At 37.3% G+C, this 19,771-nt stretch overlaps 1 protein-coding gene across 3 annotated transcripts; it reads right to left on the reverse strand.

Annotated features, from left to right (window-relative positions):
• Positions 1–1,525: 1,525 nt before the first annotated feature.
• LOC116509715 (CMP-N-acetylneuraminate-beta-galactosamide-alpha-2,3-sialyltransferase 2-like) lies at positions 1,526–16,096 on the reverse strand. 3 transcript variants are annotated; one of them, XM_032218995.1, is made up of 8 exons: positions 15,789–16,096; positions 12,626–12,858; positions 8,201–8,731; positions 6,604–6,794; positions 4,408–4,587; positions 3,654–3,699; positions 3,013–3,132; positions 1,526–2,219 (listed from the first exon to the last, which is right to left on the reverse strand). In XM_032218995.1, exons 3-8 carry the CDS (start codon positions 8,468–8,470, stop codon positions 2,052–2,054), a joined length of 975 nt encoding a protein of 324 aa, XP_032074886.1. In that variant the 5' UTR covers positions 8,471–8,731; positions 12,626–12,858; positions 15,789–16,096; the 3' UTR covers positions 1,526–2,051. The 3 variants fall into 3 exon arrangements, 2 of the variants coding, with proteins under 2 accessions (XP_032074886.1, XP_032074885.1); XR_004255527.1 differs by lacking the exon at positions 12,626–12,858 and adding an exon at positions 2,556–2,691 and having other exon boundaries at positions 2,133–2,219; XM_032218994.1 differs by lacking the exon at positions 12,626–12,858.
• Positions 16,097–19,771: the final 3,675 nt, after the last annotated feature.

Below are 19,771 nucleotides of genomic sequence, written 5' to 3' on the forward strand. Positions count from 1 at the left end.
CTTGGATGGGCGGCCGCCGCCACCGGGCAAGCCCGCTTCGCCGGCCCCGGGAGAGCCTCAGCCGCCGCCGCCGCCCGCCCTGCCTCTTCCTCCGGGGGAGGCGCCGGCGGCAGAGGCCGCCCGTCCAAGGAGATGTTGAGGAAGAAGAGGGCAGTCTGCCTCCGCCGGGCAAGCCCGCTTCGCCGGCCCGGGAGAGCCTCAGCCGCCGCTGCTGCTGCGTCCTCCTCTGCTTCCTGCTGCCCCCCGCGGCTGAGCTGGACCCTTCCCATGAGCTGCTGCTGCTGGGAAGCCCGCTTTGCCCCGTGCCCGCTGCCGCTGTCAGCTGGAGGAGGAGGGCTACCTTTGGAGGCAAAGAACGAAGCATGTAGAACGCCCTTCTGTCACCGCGCTGTTGTCGCGGCGGTAGGGTCGTTTTTTTCTTAGCGCTTCGGACACCGCGGATTTGCCTCCGCACTTATGTCGGCGCGGATAAGGGCATCGCGGTTTTGTGGTGGAACCAACTGTACCACTATGGCACTTTACTCTTCCTGGCATTAATTTAAATGTTTATAGCCATGTAACTGATTTTTTGCTGTTTTACTGATCACATCATTTATGTGTTATCTTTTTGAGAGCAGCAATGGCTAAAGTGCAGCACTGAATGACATTTAGGGTGGATAATAATCTATCAGTGGTTAGGTACCGCACTGATGTTTTTTAAAGTGATGAGAGTCATAATGGGATAAAGCAGGGGTATCAAATGTCACAGCAATGTGCTATCGGGATTTTTCCCCCTTTGCTAAACTGGGCATGGCCAGCAGGTGATGCATCTGGGCCGCGGGCTGTGAGCCTGACAGCCCTGGGTTAAAGAATAATACAAACTGAGCAGGAACAGCTGGTCAGGATTTTCCAGGTTTGGGGTATTAGATTAAATATTGTGTGGAGAGGGCGGTTCTCTGCTTAAAACCCATCAGAGCAGTTGGAGAGAAGAGCAGGGGTCAATTAAGTAGGGTTGGGTGTGAATCTGACCTTTTATTTACTTACTCATTCTCTAATTGGAGCAACATAAAAGTATTTAGATAATAGTGTATTTTTTGCCCAGTGCAATAGATTTATCTTGCATTTCAGTTTTTTTTCACAGAGAAAAAGTTTATCATACAATATGTCTAATCATGGGAATGACCATGCCAACAAAAATTGATCTACTATCATAGAAAACTGTGTTATGAACCATATCATTGGCTATTTGGCTTACCATTGTTTAAATAAAGATTTACATAAAAAAATCAAATAATGTGAATTTTCCCATTATCACTAATATTAAACTTAACATGGTATGATAGGGTCTAGAATTGATGAAGCTAATGTAGAGTTGCAAGTTAGTGTATTACATAGTCCTAAATAATGACTGTTGTAATATATATCTAGAATCACCCCAAACAGCAATATGTATATACATTTAATAAACATATTTCCAGCAATCATTTCAAATAATAGTAAAAAAATCATTTTCAAGTAATATTCAAATAATAGTAAAAATCTGGATAATTTATTGAGAACTTGATTTATAAATTGTGATGGAGGGAAGGGGAAACACCAAATTAGTTATGAAAAAGCCTAACTTTCAAATTCAAAGATATATTTCACATTCAAACACCTATTCTGAAAATAATCAGAAATATGTTTCTTTTAATGCTCCCAATTTCTTCTGCTGTCAAAAACACAGCTAGTAAATCTGAATTGTTCTGTCTATGGTTTCATACTCAGAGAAGGAAGCAAAAGCTGAAGGTAGTAACAAATAGTGCTTATAGTCTCCATTGTTCTAAAATACATAAATTCAGAAAAGCAGAACCATGTTACTCATGTTTTTAATATTTGGTGCAGGAAATGAACTGAAATGTCTCATCTTCTTGTGTTTTATTCTCATTTTGCTTTTCTTTGAAACCGGAACAGATGGAATTAAAAAAAAAATCTTAATGTGAACAACTGTAAGATTGTAAGACATTTTGGGAAGGCATTATCCCTATTTCAATCTGATTCAGCAAGCTTAGACGCATAGTATAAAGTATAAACTACTTATAGAATTCCAATTTGCCTTCAATGGTCAGCCTTTCAATGAGTTGTAGCTCAACAGTGCCATTGTGTACTCCAGACTTGCGAAAGGCTCCTGCGTAAAGGTTGTCTTCCCAGTAGTGATGCCAATTCCCATAGATGTCTGTACCAAAGCCAAAGGCAGAAACCTACCACATATAGAAGCAAGTGAGAAAATAATAAATGATTGCAAAAAAAAAAATTATTAAATGTTACACATCTACTGAAGAGACCAGATACTTAATCCCTGTTATATGTTTTGAATCCTCTCCCAGGGCTCTGTCATTGCCATATTAGATGGAAGAGATGAGCATTGAAATACAAAACATCACAAATACTGTATTAGATTGCTCGCCACACTATAGTTGCTTGCATTACATAAATGCTATAGTTGCAAATGTTGATTTTACTTTTTATTTTAGAAAGTTATATATGGGTTTTGCAAAGTGGAAAGTGAAACAGCAAGTAGTTAAAATATAACTCACGTTGAATAGTAGGTTGAATTTATGTTTTGTCCTAGTTTTTCATTTTCGTGATTAAAAGTACGAAGTGTCCTATAAAGTATCAATATTGGCCACATACAGTCTGCCATTTTGCAGCTTCCCAATAAGGTTTTTATTACTAAATAAATTGTAAAGAGAAATTGTTTTGGGAACAGAGCTAAAAGTGGCTAATGAAGCAATAGGAGCTCAGAACCCATTTATAGCAGCGATCCCCAGCCTTTCTGGCTCTGCTGACCGGTGGCGAAGGGGATCAATGGGGAAAGGGAATGGTTCTGCACAAGCAGTGGGAGAATGCTTGCAGAGCTCTGTTGGAGCTTTGCGTACTCATCCGATGGCCCATCGCTTGTGCAGCCCGGTTCGCAATGGGCTGCAGTCCAGTACATGGCCACAGCCCATGGATTGGGAACCTCTGATTTACAGGGTTTTTTGGTGCACTTACCCGTGTGCAGGTATGAATGGCAAACATCAGTGCAATCAACCCAGTGGAAGGATACTTTCCATGATGCCGTGTCCATTTGTCGTGGATATATTTCAGGAAACCAGGGTGAATTATTAGAATCTAAGAAGAAAAAATTGGTAAAACAAGAATTCGCCCAGATCATAAATCCTTCCTCAAATTGGTCCATCTATTATAAGAATAACTTCAGAGCAAGAAAAGTCCTTAATGTTCCCTAGGACTTAAAGTAGAATGGATGATCCCCTTTCCCTGAACACATCAGCCCCTGACAGTATGTGCAGTTATTCCATGGCTTCAGGGCCAAGGTACCACAAAATGCCACACCTGTAGCCTGGAACAAGAACAGTTCATATTCCTAAGAGATTCCTAGTTGGATCCTCCCTAGTACAAGTTTGCTTTGACTGTTAAGAATGTGTACGGTGGCCTTCATAACTATTTTTTCCTTCTGCTTCCCAGATGTTACTATTTAGCAAGGAATATTACCAGCTTGAAATATGCATTTCATGTATAAAATAAATATAAAACAATACATTTATTTATGAAGTTGGGACTCCAATACCGATTATTTTTAATCCACAAAAAATGTTAATAAATGCATTATTGCTTTTTAATTTATCCCTTACCTTACTTTTGTCGGCTTTAATAAATCGTCTAACTTTTCTGTATGTTCTGTGAAAGGAATGAAAGAATCTTTGTCATTCAACATTATTTTATTTTAATCAACATTGTAGAAAGAGAACTATTTTAGTCCAGGGTAGCCACAAATCAGGAGACTTGATTTTAACCATAATTTTATTTTTGTTCCTCTGGTTCGGAGATGTCAAACTCAAGGCCCGGGGGCCAGATTCTTCCCACAGGGTACTTAGATCTGACCCGTATGGCTGCCCTGGAAATAGCAAAGAACTGGTCCGTGGTACTCTGCCATCAAAAACAGAGCTTGGGAAGGCTGGTCCTCCCGAGTTCTGTTTTTGCTGGCAGAGGGTTGCAGGAGGCCATCACAGCTGAAACCAGAACTCAGGAGCCCGTTTTCACTGGCAGAGCACTTGGGCCATCACAGCCCCCCCCCAACATGAGTGACATCATGCTGGTCATGCCCACTCCAGCCCCCAAGGTCAAATACAACCCTGATGCTGCCCTCAATGAAATTGAGTTTGACACCCCTGCTCTGGTTGATAGATTGAAATCCATTTATGGAAAACCAGAAAATTTCTTTAATAAGTGATAATGATAAATATCTCATGTAGTGAGAAATGTGTTTGCCATCTAAGAATGGAAACATGCTTGATATCCTGATAGCACTAGGAATGCTTGATGGCATGATATTACTATGTTTTTGCCCAGCCTTTTATACTGCAATTACTTAGGGAATATACTTACTGCTGAATATCTCCTGTTGAAAGAGCACTGGCCAACCATTTGAGATCCAGAGGTTTGAAAGGGATTAGTACAAGATGTACATTAGGACGGAGATTCATCGCACTTTCTGGGTACATAAAATGGTGTGTGGTTCGTGTGCCAACATCTTCCTCAAAACCTGTAACCTGTGCAGTGTTCATTCTTGGAGAATATTTTTTAAAAAAACAATACAATCAATCTTATTCAAGATATCTAGATCACACACATGGAAAAAATTATTACTTAAACTTACTAAGTACAAAACCTGGATCTATGTCCAGCTTTTGTACTTAGTAAGTACAGATAAGGATCAGATCCAGATAAAGTTAGTAGATATCAACTACAACACGGATGACAAACTCATAGCATCATATTGCCATGACATGTATCACAACATTCTTCCCCTTCATGGAGCTGATGTGGGTGTGGTCTGCGCATGACACATCAGGCCCGCAGACCGCCAGTTTGATACCCCTGGCCTACATGATGTTCAACATGGATAATCTATTTCCTCATGCGGTTATCACTTTTTGAGAGAAAATTAAATAGGAAAGCGTATATTTTGTTTTAGAAGTACATAATATGGCCCATAATCTGCATGCAGCATGCCTTTGGTAGTATCAACAGAAGAGAGTTTAAGATTTGGGGTGGATTTTAAGGGGCAATTTTTAAACCTTAAAGTTTGTATAATGTTAAGGCGTTCATTTCATTAAATTAAATTTCATTTCGTTAAATTACCTTGTGGGACCTACTTTAGATCCAGGTGTGTATATTTTAGAATGTGACATGCTTGGCAAAACATATGCAGCTATCTATATAACAAGATATACACCACTACCCTTAGAAATTGAGATTTTCTAACCCCCAACTGGATGTAGATTGAGATCTCTATACCTGACCCACAGAGACCCATTGTCTTCCCTAAGGGAATAGAGCAAGGATGTCTAACTGGTGGCCCATGGGCCGGATGTATCACAGGTAGGCCACGCCCACCCCAGCCTCGCAAAGGGGAAAAATGTTGTGATACATCATGTGGCAGCAACGTGACGCCGCAAATTTGACACCTAAGCAATGGTGTCTTACAATAACCAGTTATAATATCTGTTTCATAGCAGCAACATATCAGATTCCTGATTGCAAACTTAGGATCATTTATCAGGATAAAAATGCTTTTAATATGGTAATGGTTATCAATGGTTTCATTGTCAATTTGTTTGTGGCCATCTGCTGGCAATAGAGAAAAATCACATCTTTTCTATATCCACAAATTTTTACTTTTTATTATTTATATGCCACCATCTCACCTAGAGGCAACTCTAGGAAGCTTACAAACAAGTAAAAAGCAACAAGATAAAACATTAAAATATTACAGTAATAAACATTAACATTAAAATTGACAAAGTTAACAAAGATGAGAAGAAGATTATTATTGCTATAATCTTTATTTCTAATCTAGAGGAGTAGGCGGTACAATACTTGGGTTTTAATTCAGATTCAAGATGCTTCAGAAAGTAAATGCAGTTTTTGTCTCTGACTCATTAATACAATGTCATCTGTTTCCTGGATGTGTGATCATGGAGAATACTGCTTTTGCTGCCACTGTTTTAACAAATCAGTGCTGAGTTCATAGCCCTGCATATTCAAAATACCACCTTTGAATCAAATCAAACATGGCATAAATATCCCAACTCCCTACCATTTTAGGGCAGTTACAGTAGTTAATGTAATAATAATAAAAAAGAAAGTAATAGGAAAATATCACTCCTGCGAGAGGTCTACACCAGCGGTGGGTTCCTACTGATTGACCAACCAGTTCATTTCACGCGCATGTGCCAGACGTGCATTGCGTGTGTGCGGGCAGTTTAGCAAAAAGTGAACTTCCGCATTGCAAACAGCTGAGGAACGGCAATTCAATCTGCCGCCACTGATCAGCTGGGCTTCAGAAGCAGCAATAAAGGTCAGCATAACCTGGGGACGGGCGGGCAGAACACTTTCACGCAAACAGAGAACTGGTTTGCTCTCAGCTTGCAGTCAGAATTACCGGTTCTGCCAAGCTGCTCTGAACCAGTAGGAACCCACCATTGGTCTACACCAATCTGCTGTGTCATTTGAATCTAAGTTGAGGGCTGCAGGTCTCTCTCTCATTCTTTGTCTATATGCTCTCTCTTAGCTGCTTACCTCATCACAAACTTGTGAGAATCTATCTTCTTTCCATATTTAGAGCCCCTCAGCCTTCCTGAGTTTCCCACCACAGCACAGGTTCCACAATGAACAATATCCTGAGTTTTAGCAGTGGGTGATTGAAGGAGGTCAAACAGATATTTTACCATCTTCTGAATTTGGCTGCCATCTTTTGATCTTTGTAGCTTCTGAGGGAATAAAATAAAGCATTAGAAGCTTGGTGGAGGGACTTCTAATAAAGCCTGCCCAAGAAAATGTTTTATTTTGGATAACATATAAAATCTTTTGGATACCTCTGAACTACACTGGTTAATATTGGTTTTAAAAGTGAGAACTATATAGGGGTGAGTTCCGGCTGCTGCTACTGCTGCTTCACTCAGGGACATGCCATGTGCATGCGCTTCACACATGCATGCTTGATACGAGCTACACGGACATGTGTAGTACTAAAAAAATACGCAGAAGCATTTTTGAACTGCTAGGTTGGCAAAAGCTGGGACAAGTAACGGGAGCTCACTCTGTTACACGGTGCTGGGGACTTAAACTGCCGAATTGCCAACCTTCTGATCTACAAGCTCAACGTTTTAGCCACTGACCCATCGGATCCCTTCCAAGGGAAGAGTTGCATTAAGCAATTCAAAATACTGAGTCAATTTATAAGATATTGTAGAAACAAATTCTTAATCATTTCTCAGTGCAATACTGATCTTTTCCTACTAAATGGATTTATCCTTTCTTAATCAGGATTGGTTAATTTGGGGTTATTCATAAAATCGTAATGTCTAATGACACAGAAATAGAGAAATATTAAATACAGGGAAAGTAACATTTCAGTAACATATCTAGTTAATTTCTACTAAATATTCATTAGATAAAATCAAAATGAATTTTTAATGTAGCTTACCACACATCAAACACCAAGTATAGTCCTAAACAGAAAAAAAAATGTTCTGTACCTTACTTACATTATAAGACATAAGAGATGAAGAGTTAATAGAAACCAAAGGACAGCTTGAAGATTTCCAAACTGGCTGACTCTGATTATGTACATTATGGAGAGGGAGACTGTGTGCCCCCCTACAAATTGTTCAACCCTAACGCCCATATTCCTGCACATTTCATGTTATGTTATGAAATTCAGATTGTAACAACATTTAGGTACATTGCTGACTGAATGGGCAATGAATGCTTTCTCTATAGTTAGGAAGCAAATCTACCTTTCTTCATCGTGCCAAAAGATAATGCAATCTACATCTTCAAAAAGAAGAAAGGAAGAGAAGCCAGGTTTTAAACAAGTACAGGAAACAATCAAGCAAAAAGTTGTGTGAAATGTTTTACATACAGTATATAAAGATTACGAATGTTCACTGTTTATTGAACTTCAGTGCTTTTACTATGCTCAGTCTTAGTTAAAATGAATAAGATAAAATGCTAAAATAAGCCTCTGTCATTTATTTTCCACTGAAAGACAAATCTGGACATGTACTACACACACAACCAACACTTCACTTAGTAGAGAGAATAATATTTTTTTCCAATTCTTTTCTCTAAATGGTTATTGTTGTTTAGCTTAGTAACATGATGCAGTACTCACCAGCCACCACTGAAGAACTTCTGGTGGAATATCAGAGTTTTCAAGAGTCAGTAGGCAGTTTACCGAGGCATCAAAGTGATCACAAAACCAATCCCAACTGCTTAGGCCAATACATTTGTTATGGTAACACATTTCTTCTTCCATTAATGAATTTTGTTGCAGCCACTCATCAAGACTTTTGGACACAGATGAAACAGAAATATACATCTTCCAGATGGAAAGTGCAAAGCACAGTGCCAGAATTATCCACAGCTGCTTTTTACACATCATTGTTCACTCCATCAGTTCAGTTTAAATTCCTAGTTTAGACATCTTTGACAGAAAAAAATCATCACGCTGGGTGATATAATTGCAACTAAATCCTTTATTCGGGTATTATTAGATTGTTTTCAAAGTAGACAAAGTCTCACTATACTGGATGTCTTGCTATTCAGAACTTCAAGACCAAGAAAAACCAAACTAGATTGTAGCATTCTGCTGGTAGATACTTATAGTGAGACGCCATATCTTCAGAATGCTGAAACACACAAGCTAGAAAAATATAAACAGAAAAGGCAAATGCTAAAATGGTATGTCAATATTATCCATAGATCTCAATGGGCAATACTATGTGTCATGATAGGATATAATTTGTTGATATTAATAAACAGATTTAAAAGTCTAATGATTCTATGTTTCAGTAACCCAAAGCTTTTTAAAGTACAAATTCACAGTGTGTTAATTTTTGCCAGAATGTAATGCAATCAGCTTGTATTTTCTGTATATCTCATCCAGGTATTTTTTTTAATCTATTAGAGGATATAGCCATTTTTTGCAGTGAAACAATCTTCATGGTAAGCATTCCTAAATGTGATTTAAGCATACAGTGCTTTATTAGGGGGCTTGACTCATAAGACAGTAACTGCACTGAAACATGAATTTTGATGGTGTGTAGGAATTGTGTAATAAATACACAATATTCAAGTCAATTATAAATTTCCCAAAACTATTGCAAATATATAACTTTTGAACAGATATCCCAGAATTTTGTAGCATTTCCAGGGAATGGGAAAGACGAAAGAAATTTCAAAATCCTGTATTTACATTACTGAAAAGACAATCTTTGAACTTTGGTGACTTTTCTGCTTAGGGAGTTACAGTTATAGCGGATGAAGAAGAGTAGAACAGGAACAATTATGTTTGTATTGTTTCTCACAACACATTTTAGCTTAGGTCCTGATAATATCAAACTGAAGAATAAGAAAGACTTTGTTATGGAACACTTTATTTATGTGGGGCTCTAGGAAGTTAGATAACCACCTACCAAGATAACTGGGATTGCATAAGCCATCACTGACATACATCCAACCTTATGGACAGAAATGGAAGAATTGCAGCAGCTGCTTTCAATAAGCAGAAACAGGCAGCATTTACTTTTGTACAGGTGCATAGCAAACAATGTGACATGTAAAAATTGTCTTAGAAAAAGAATTGAACATTTGTATAGCCTGTCTTACCCATCTGCGAACATAAAGATTCAGGCTAGTTCTGCAGAGAAATCCTCTAATCTCAGGCTTTCCCAAATTCTACTATCAAGAGGACAAATCCTTAAATTATACTAATTACTACATCAGGTAATTATCTTACATGATGCTGTCTTTCCCAATGGAAGTGATTGTTATCATATATTAAGCCTGATCCCAATGTCACAAATACTCAAGATAATTGTGATTTCTTTCAGATTTATCCAAAAAAGTGCATAAGTGCACCAGCAGGCCTAATGTCCCTGTCCCTATTTATTTGTGCCCATTTCCTGTGTTCTTATTCATGTTCATTCTTATTTCTTATTCCTGTTATCCTGTAAATGAGTGAAAAACTAAATAAATAAATAAAAACACAGTGCACAAGCTGTAAATGTAAGCATCTCCAACCCTACCTTCAGCAATTATTTTCCAGACATGCTAGAATAAACAATAAATTATTATTGATAATTACGAATAAAAAAGAAATCCTCTGACTCCATGCAGATACAGTTTATACTTTCTTAACACATCTGGATAGCACCATATCTACGGGATTAAAATGGGCTTTATTTTTGGTAACACTCATATTTGGGTATTATTGTTAAGTATTGTTAAGTAAAAATGAACACCTGTAATAATATACATAGGTTTCAGTTGTAGTAGGTATATAATTGTTACATGTAATAAGAGAATTAATGTTTAGCTTCCCAAAGCATCAACCATTCCGAATATCCACAATCTGATTAAATTATACCAAAGACTGGTGGATAATTATATCTGGCTTCAATCTTTTCTCAATCAGTTAAATACAAAGATGAAAGTCCATTTCATGGGTGTATGTTTATATTAGAACCAACCAGGAAACCTTGTTAGAAGTGGAAGGCTCTTAACACTGAAAATAATATACGTAGTTTGAAAGAAAAAATACAAATAAAGCAGCTAACAGCTAAATCAGTATGAAGAATTTTTCAATTCGGTGATAATCTCATTTCACACTCTGGCATTTTTGTAAACTTTTCCGCACCCCATTTTAATACATTTGAAACTGTTATATCCAAATTGGAGTGTAACCAAGGCAGTGAAGGTAAAACAAGCTAACTCTTTCTATTTAATCTCACAAGCTACAACATAACAAATTTTCTCTTCTAACTCCAATTCTATAATAGTTTCCCTCTTTTCTTTTGGCCAGGTGCTAGACACTTAATATATATCCCTCCCTTGTGCTTAAACCTGCTCCCAACTCTGGGAGTGAAGAGTTTGAAGGGCTATAACATTTGCCCAAGAAAAGTGTTTTCTTTGTCAGTCACATCCATAAATTACTTACTTTCCCATCCTCAGATGTATTGTGATGCTCTTGGGGGTGAATCTCCAGTGCTGTTAGTAAAGGATTGTTTTAATAAATCCTTATTAATTATAAGACTGCTTACAATTTTCCTCACAGCAGCATAGCCAGCAACAAAGTCTTTCATCATTTATTCAATAAAATTATTAATTGACTGATTTACTTATATGCTACTGATTCCCACAGGCTCTAGGCAAGTCACAATACAAATATATAATCACTACCCTAGAAACCCCCAAATACATTTAAGGGTGGGAGGGAATTTAAAAACTAAACATCAAAAAAACATGCATTTGCAACCTCACCTTCAAATCATGGGTTACTTTCTTTCTGTGCAAGACTGAACCTCCAAAGTTTTCCTGAAGCCTAGGAGACATGATTGAATTTCTACTAGGAGGAAGCTATAAAGAGTGAGGACAGCTAGTGAAAATGTATGCTTCCAGGGCTCCATCAAGTGATTAGAAATGGGATCTGGAAGTGGTTGACCCTATTTGATCTGATTGGACAGGCAGATGAATACAGGAGAAAGTGGTCCCTAAATAAACAGCCATTCATGGTCTTAAACATGACAATCAACGCCTTGAATCATATCAGAACCCAACTGATAACCAGTTTCCAAAGCAGTGGGTTACGCTGCTTGGGACTTTTCATTCTGCAACCACTGTAATTTCCTCATGTTCCTCAAGGCAGGTCCATGTAGCTTGCATTGCACATGGGAAATGATTAGGGCATGGGTCCAGGAAGGGTAACAATTAGTGTACAAGATGTTACTATCTAAAATCCCTCCTGGCTACTGTTGCTATCTGCATTTCAAGCAAGGTCTGGGAGTCTAGGAGACCTCCCAAATTGCAAACTAACTATGAAGGGGGAACTGTAAGTGTTCAATTTCTGGGATGGAATTTCTCAGAAATTGTTAGGCTCCCAAATTCCCCAATCACCTCATCTTGGAAAGATTCAATTCCTTGACTTGGGATGTCACTCCAGACAGCATTCACTCTTCCTTATTAATGACATAGGATTCAGATGTTTTTAGTGGGGGAAAAGTTTACTAAGAGAAAACAATACGTAACATTTAAAGAGAAAGAGAATTAATACAGGTAACCCTTAACTTACAACAGTTCATTTAGTGACCGTTCAAAGTTACAATGGCATTGAAAAAGTGACATATGTCCATGTTTCACACTTATGACCATTGCAGCATCCCTGTGGTTGTGTGAATTACTTTCAGATGCTTGACAATTTCATATTTACGATGGTTGCAGGGTCCCGTGCTCACGTGATCACCTTTTGTGACTCTCTGACAAGCAAAGTCAATGGGAAAACCAGATTCATTTAACAAAGGTGTTACTAATATAACAATTCCAGTGATTCATTTAATAAAAGTGGCAAGTCGTAAAATGGAGCGAAACTCACTACAAATTTCACACCTAGCAACATAAATTTGGAGTTCAATTGTGGTTGTAAGTCGAGGACTACCTATATAGAGTTCTAGACAATACAGTAAGAAAATAAAAAGAATAAGTGAAATAAGGAAGGGTAACCAAGAAAAGATATTTTCAGAAATTCGAGATACATATTTACCTGGGACTCAACTCTACTGAATTCTGTGAGATTTACAGTTGAGAATAAGTACAGAAGTGGGTTGTTGTTGTTGTTGTTGTTGTTGTTGTTGTTTATGATGTTATCCATTCAGCCATGTCCAATTTGTGGCAATTCTATGGGCCAGGTGGGCTATCCATGTCATGTAAATCTTGCACTACTTCTTTGAATTATTCTATGCTCTGGCTGGTGTCACCTTTGATAGTCAGTAACGACTTATAAATACACAAAATGAAAGAGGAAGAAAAAGCACATGGAAAAAGTGAAGCAAATACCAAGAAAGGCACACATTGTACGAGGAAGAGAAGGAAAGAACAAGAGATGGCAAGGTCTGCATTTCTGGCAATGGCTCATGTTGTTTGTGTAAACAGAAGAAAATCTGGCATCTGGCAAGTGGGACACCTGGGTTGGGCAGGCAGGAGTGGCTATAGAGATTTTAATAATTAGTTATTTCAACATTCTTATTTACTGGTTGGATTTGACATAGTAAAGTAAATCATAATCATTGCTTTACTACCGTGCTTCCCTGAAATAAGCGCTTGGCCTTATTGTTGGGGAGATCTTATTATTTTTGAGGTGCAGGAGGTGACAAGCATGGTCACCTTATGGCTGCTGCTATGTTGCAATATTTTAGGGGAGGGCTTATTTTCAGGGGAGAAACAGGGCAATAAATCAGTTTCTTCACTAAAGCATTAAATCATGGTTTACCAAGCAACTGAACAGGCTACACAGCATACTAAACCAAAACCATAAATAAACAAAGGGGGGAGAAATCAATGTCTTGTTAACCTGCAACAATGTGTATTTGTCTTCAGGTGGCATTACTATTCTGTGCTCATACATGTTAAGTGCAATGTCTTTCCATGTTGACAAGTCAAATTATTCTTTGTACCAACAACAGTTTTAACCAATATCAGAAATGCAAGACTCAACTTGAGGTTCACCCCAGGCTTTGAATGGCACATCAAAGTTTACCCACTGAAAGTGGGTGGAGACATTAGAAGAACTTCAAAGACTGAAAAGAATGCCTCAACATCTGCAAGACTGAACGTAGCAATTGCCCCTTAGCTCCCTCAATTCTTAAAAATGCAAAAGGACCACTGAAATTTGGACCCGCATATTTTGGGAAAGCTGTGGAGTCATCAAGGGATGTTGGTGGGTAGACATATTTTCTTGCTTTCATTTCAGTTTTGGTCACCTAAACTGAGATATAAATTACTCAGCTAACATTCAAAGACTTCCGGTAGAGGTTTTTTTAGCACAAGTAGGCAAATCAATAGGAAATGCAACTAGCTACAGACAAACTGATGAATAATGGGCGATACTTTAGGGTAGGAGTTGTTTGTATGTGGACCTAAACCTTTTACTTAAGAACATAAGATTTCTTTTCATCCCCCCACTAACGTATTCAGTTAACAGTCTCCTCTCCTCATCTCCTTTCCCTTCCTTTCCTGTCAATTAGACAATTCATGTTACACCCAGCCCCCCTCCCTTTCCCCCCCCTCCTACTGGGAAGAGAAGAGGAAGTAGATAGTTGAATCAGCCTGTCTGTAGACTGGATTGAGTGTGATAGAGACAGTGGCATCTGCAGGAAATGTTCAAAAAAAGTTAAGATGGTAGCCATAATGTTGCCATAAAAGCACCCCCAGAGACACAGAATAACTGGTATATTTTGATGGGAATCAGTTACTGGGATAGCTAACATCCCTCATCTTACACTTGGCTAGTTATATTTATTTTAATCAGCTGTTATTTAATATTAGTGGGCAATTATCCAGGTCCTGTTCTCTTTGACATTGCCCATACAGTTGCTGTGAAAAGAATTAACAATAAATATTTCACATAAACACACACTTAGATGCAGACAAATGTATTATGCGTGGAGTTTTCAAGAATTGGTTGCATCTGGAATATGTAATCCTAGAGTGCAAAACGACTCTTCCTTTGGTGAGGGAATATAATACAGCTATAATGACTGACTTAACTCTCATTTCTTAGTATCAACAGAGATGTGTTTTAAGATGAAAGAAAGCCAAACATTTGCAGTCATAAAAAGATCCTGTATTGCACTGCAGTTAGATCCTGTATTGCACTGTGAAACACACAACTTAGGTAAATCCTAGATTTATACAAGCCCAGGAAAACAACCTGCGAATGTATGAGTTCTAGCATATTACAATACGTCTCTAAGGGACAGGGGTGAATTTCAGCAGGTTCTGACAGGTTCTGGAGAGCTGGTAGTGGAAATTTTGAATAGTTTGGAGAACCGGCATATACCACCTCTGGCTGACCTCAGAGTGGGGTGGAAATGGAGATTTTGTAATATCCTTCCCCCAGGAGTGGGGAGCGAATGGAGATTTTGCAATATCCTTCCCCTGCCACACCCACCAAGCAATGCCCACAAAACCGATAGTAAAAAATTGAATTTCACCACTGCTAAGGGGTAATGCTTTTGTTATTTTCCATTACATTTAACAATGTTACATCTGACACCGAAAGAATGAATCAATTTATTATTGTATAACATTTTGTGGATTATAGAATGCTTTGTCAGATAATACAATATAATCCCCATGAAGTGGAATAAATTAAATCTTTTGCCAAAAGTTATGTTAGATTGTATAGTGTTATAAATCTATTTATTCATTAACATAAATTAATAGTAGAACAGCAAAATGCTTTCACAAATCAAGTCTTTTTTTAAAAAAAATCTTGCTATCACTTCTATTGCCCCTTGGGGTTTGTATATTTATAATGCCTTTTGCTAAAAGAAAGAACAATTCTAGTTAACATTACTACAGGCAGCTTACAAGGCAAATTAAATTCATGTTCTTCCTTTTGCTTGAATGTTCTGTAATGCATTTACAAAGCCTATTAATAGTAATGTACATTTAAAAAGCAATTTTCCAGTTTTTCTTTAGCATGAAAGAGAACACAAAAGTCTAAATAAGCACTTAACAGGGGGGAAAGCGAGGAGTCATAATCCCATACTTTCAATAGTCTGGTAAAATCAATTGATAGCAGAACTATTCCAGAAGATTTTTTAGGAAAAACTCAAAACTTACATAGATGCACATTACATCTTACTAATTCGTATGCATCCTGTTAATGAGACAAATGGAAAAAAGGTATGCAATATACTCACTTGTGTTGCAAGCTGCATTTCCTACATGGAGACCTCATGCCAACAAATAGTACTTTTGTTTCTATAAATGTTTTGACCCTTTCTTGTTTGTTCTCCTTTTTTTAATAAAAGATCTTAATCTTCTCCAGTCATAGGCTACAATTTACAGATTCTGGTATTTTAGCTAGAGGAGAAAATTTGCAAAAATAAAGAAATAAAGTTTCAGCAGTCTAACCCCGACCATATTAGGAAGAGAATGCACATTTTCAAAACGGAAAAACAAAACAAAACAGATCGGGTTTAAGCAATTAAAAAGGAAACGTGTTTGAACCATATTGTATTAGAAGTGGTTTCCTGTAACTGTTTGCAGATGTGACGCAACCCCTGAGTGCTCTGTGAGTAACTTGTTGGTTGACCATGACATATTTTGTTATTAATTTGGCAGTTGTATTTCTTTTGCGTTTGAGGCCATAAAATTTGGCTACAGCATGAAGTATCTGCTCATAATGTTGTTTTATACTACATTCTTAAGGGACATCATTCATTGAAGTTTAGTAATCAGAGTTAGATTTTTTACCATTTTTGATCTTTTCTTGAAATGCTATGCTTTACTAGGTGACTTTTCAGGCCATTTCATAATTTCTGGTATAAGGGGCTTTCTATCAGTCAAGACAGCAAAAAACTATACCCACAATACTGTCTCTATTGCCAGATCCTGCATTGATTCTGAGTTTCTGATGAATAATACCTTGATTTTGTGTGTGCAGTATATGGTAGCCAAACTGATTGGTTGAGTCCTTCAGCTTTCTTGCTCTCCCTCTTCAGCACATCATTAACAGGTGAGAAAAACATTATAACAGTTCAAAATGATCATTATAGAATTATAACAATCAACATATATTCCTCCTAAACTATAATATTATAAAAACTAAAGTGTAGATTGCAAATAAAAATAATAAGTCAAATAAATTAATGGTATGAGTTGTTTTTTTTAAACTAATCTGGTTTATGCCCAAGCCAGTCACTGTATCTGTCCATACATGTCAGCAAACCATTTTTATTTCTATCATGTACATCAGTGGTGGGTTCCTCTCCCCGTTGCCACTGGTATAGTGCTCACGGGGCTGTGTGCCCTTTCGTGCAGACACGCTGCGCACGCATGCGCACTTCACCGCTCCTATAACACCCAGCTGCATGTCGGAGCTCATGCAGGCACCACACACTGTGTACGTGTGCACAATTGGTCGGTTGCTTTAAAAACCGGTATAGAACGTGGGTGGGTGAGCCAAACAAGCCACCATACCGGTATGTTGTCAGCTGCTCCCCGCTACTGCCGGTACAGCTGTATTGGGCTGTACTGGCCAGAATCCACCACTGATGTACACATACCACTTCATAAGCTGCCTTCTGTTCATAAAATCCCCACTTCTCTTTTTTTGAGGAACTAAATTGCTCCATCCAATCATAATTTTCTTGTTCTTCCGCTTAACCTATATTCACTCTTCCTTTGTTGTTTGCTGTTTTATTTGTTTTGCAGTTGGATCCTAATTTATTTTCTCTATATGACTAAACTATCTGCTTACTCCCATTTATATTCAATCTGTATTCATTCAACACCCATTAATTCTTTTTTTTAAACACATACTCTTTTTAAGTATTGAATATACAAGTTCATCAACTTGGCCTAATTTTGCTCTAATTCACACATCCAGTCTTTTATATACATAGGTTAAATTTCATGTTTATTTATTTTGAAAGTAAACAATTATAATGAAAAGCTCTTAATGAATATTACTGCATCATGAATGCCTATGTGATTCAGTCACTTTTGAGCTACCACAATACTTTTGCTGTATTCCTGGATACAGTAATCCAAAGGCTTCTAAACAAACTGCTCCAAATGCCATCAATTCAAAAACATTGCACAGTTATTTCATCACCCATGCTCCCTTAAAGGTGCATTTCTGTGTTAAGAATGTAATATTTTAAAAACGTTTATTGATACATGATTCTAAGTTACTGTACACTGTTTTCTGTAAATGTGGCTCATGTAACATTCCATGGAATACATTCAAGATTTATGGCATTCAGACGTTACATCTCCCAATAATGCTAAAGATTGAATTTGAGCAAATCTGTAGGATTAAGAATTCCTTTAACTTTCTATAACAATGACAAATAGATCTGCCAAATCTTTGCTGCCATTTAGTGGCCATCTACATGTTTGCAGTCCTGATTTGGTAGCCCTAATGTGGTTTATAGCTAATAAAGTCTGTTTGCCATATGAATACATATTAATAATTCTTCAAGCACGTTTCACAATATAGAGTTCGGGATTCCGTATGCTTGCTTTCCCAAGGTATATATATTATTTCAGCATTTGCAAAAGACACAAAGATTTCACTCATTTTTTAAAAGACAAGTGAACTTTTTGCCAAAAGAAGAAAAGTCTTAACCAATAACTTATGGATTTATATACTAGAAACAGCTACAGAGGGGGAAAAGTAAGGGGTCAATTATTTGATAGAAAGACGGACAGAAATCAAAGTTCTGTTTTTTTAATTTTTTTCTTATTTTATTATTTTTTCTTATTCCTTTTCTTTTTTATACTTTTATTGTAATGTAAAACTTCAATTAAAATGTTAAAAAGGATTAGCATTCTGGTTTTTACATTTCAGTTTTATTAAATTTCAATAACATTAAAATTACACAGTGGTTTGTGTTTTCATGTTGCTGTTTAGAATTAGCATTTCTGTTTGCTTCACATTCAGAATCACTTGTACTAGTACTCTAATATATTTATATACATGAAGGTAGCAGTGGTGGTTCCTACTGGTTCGGATTGGTTCGGCTGAACCAGTAGTGGATTGGCAGCCTGGGTCGCTGGAAACGGCAGCGACCCAGGCTGCCAATCCATTACTGGTTCAGCCGAACCAGTAAGAACCCAGGCCTGCCACGTACCCAAACCAGTTCCTTGGGCGGCACCTATGGCACCATCTTGTTTTTCAGTTCTGCGCATGCACAGTATAATTTTAATTGCACTGCGCATGCGCATGTAGCGCGCACATGAGCGAACCGGCAGTAGTACCTGCCAGACCCCACCCCTTGAAGGTAGAAATCTAGGTTCTATAAACAATCATGTTAAGGTTATTTCTCTTTTTCTATGTCAACATATGGCCACTTCCAAATTCCACTTTTGAGAACATTTCTTTTTTATACTGGAAACAACACAGCAAAGATATTCATGAATAAACCAAGGCCAAAGCAGGGTGGAATTCAAAAAACATTTGTATGGGGGAGGATGATGAATAAAAATAGGCTCCTTCTATTCTATTCTATTAACAACAATTTATGATTTAGTAAATTACTATTAATATAAAGGAAGACAGAGACCATTTTTGAGAATGAATTTGAATGAAAAATTTAAAAAATCAAAGAGATGAAATAAATAATATATAGTCCTGCCATTTTCCATGTCAACATTTTCTAATCCTCTTATCAGTGAAGTTGACATGGCTAAGAGATATGATTATGAATGATTATATTCAATTAAGAAAGAAGGATCCAAATTGCTATTGAAGGTGGAATATCACATTCTTAGTAAACAGAAGCTCTATAATATAAACCACAAATAAGACATTTGGGATACCATATTTATATATATATTTATTTAATAACCTAATAACAAATATATTAATTCAGCATTAATAGCATCATTTTGCATTATTAGAAACATATATGGAGATTTAAAAGAACTATCCTTTTAAACTTAGGGAAAATGAAATTTCAACACATTATTTTTTTCTAAGATTTTATTATGAATAGTAGGAGAAGAATGCATCTAACTGGAAAATTTGAAAGTCTCTGAATGTGTATGCATTATTTTCTTTCCATAATAAACAATGTTTTCAAGAAAGGACTGGATGGGTTTGCAGAAACTGAAATATATTTTTTGATTTTTATTTCCCACATTCTTCTTCATCCCTCAGTAGGAGTCCTTAGGA

Source organism: Thamnophis elegans, chromosome 5 (genome assembly GCF_009769535.1).
Source record: "Thamnophis elegans isolate rThaEle1 chromosome 5, rThaEle1.pri, whole genome shotgun sequence".
NCBI lineage: Eukaryota > Metazoa > Chordata > Lepidosauria > Squamata > Colubridae > Thamnophis > Thamnophis elegans.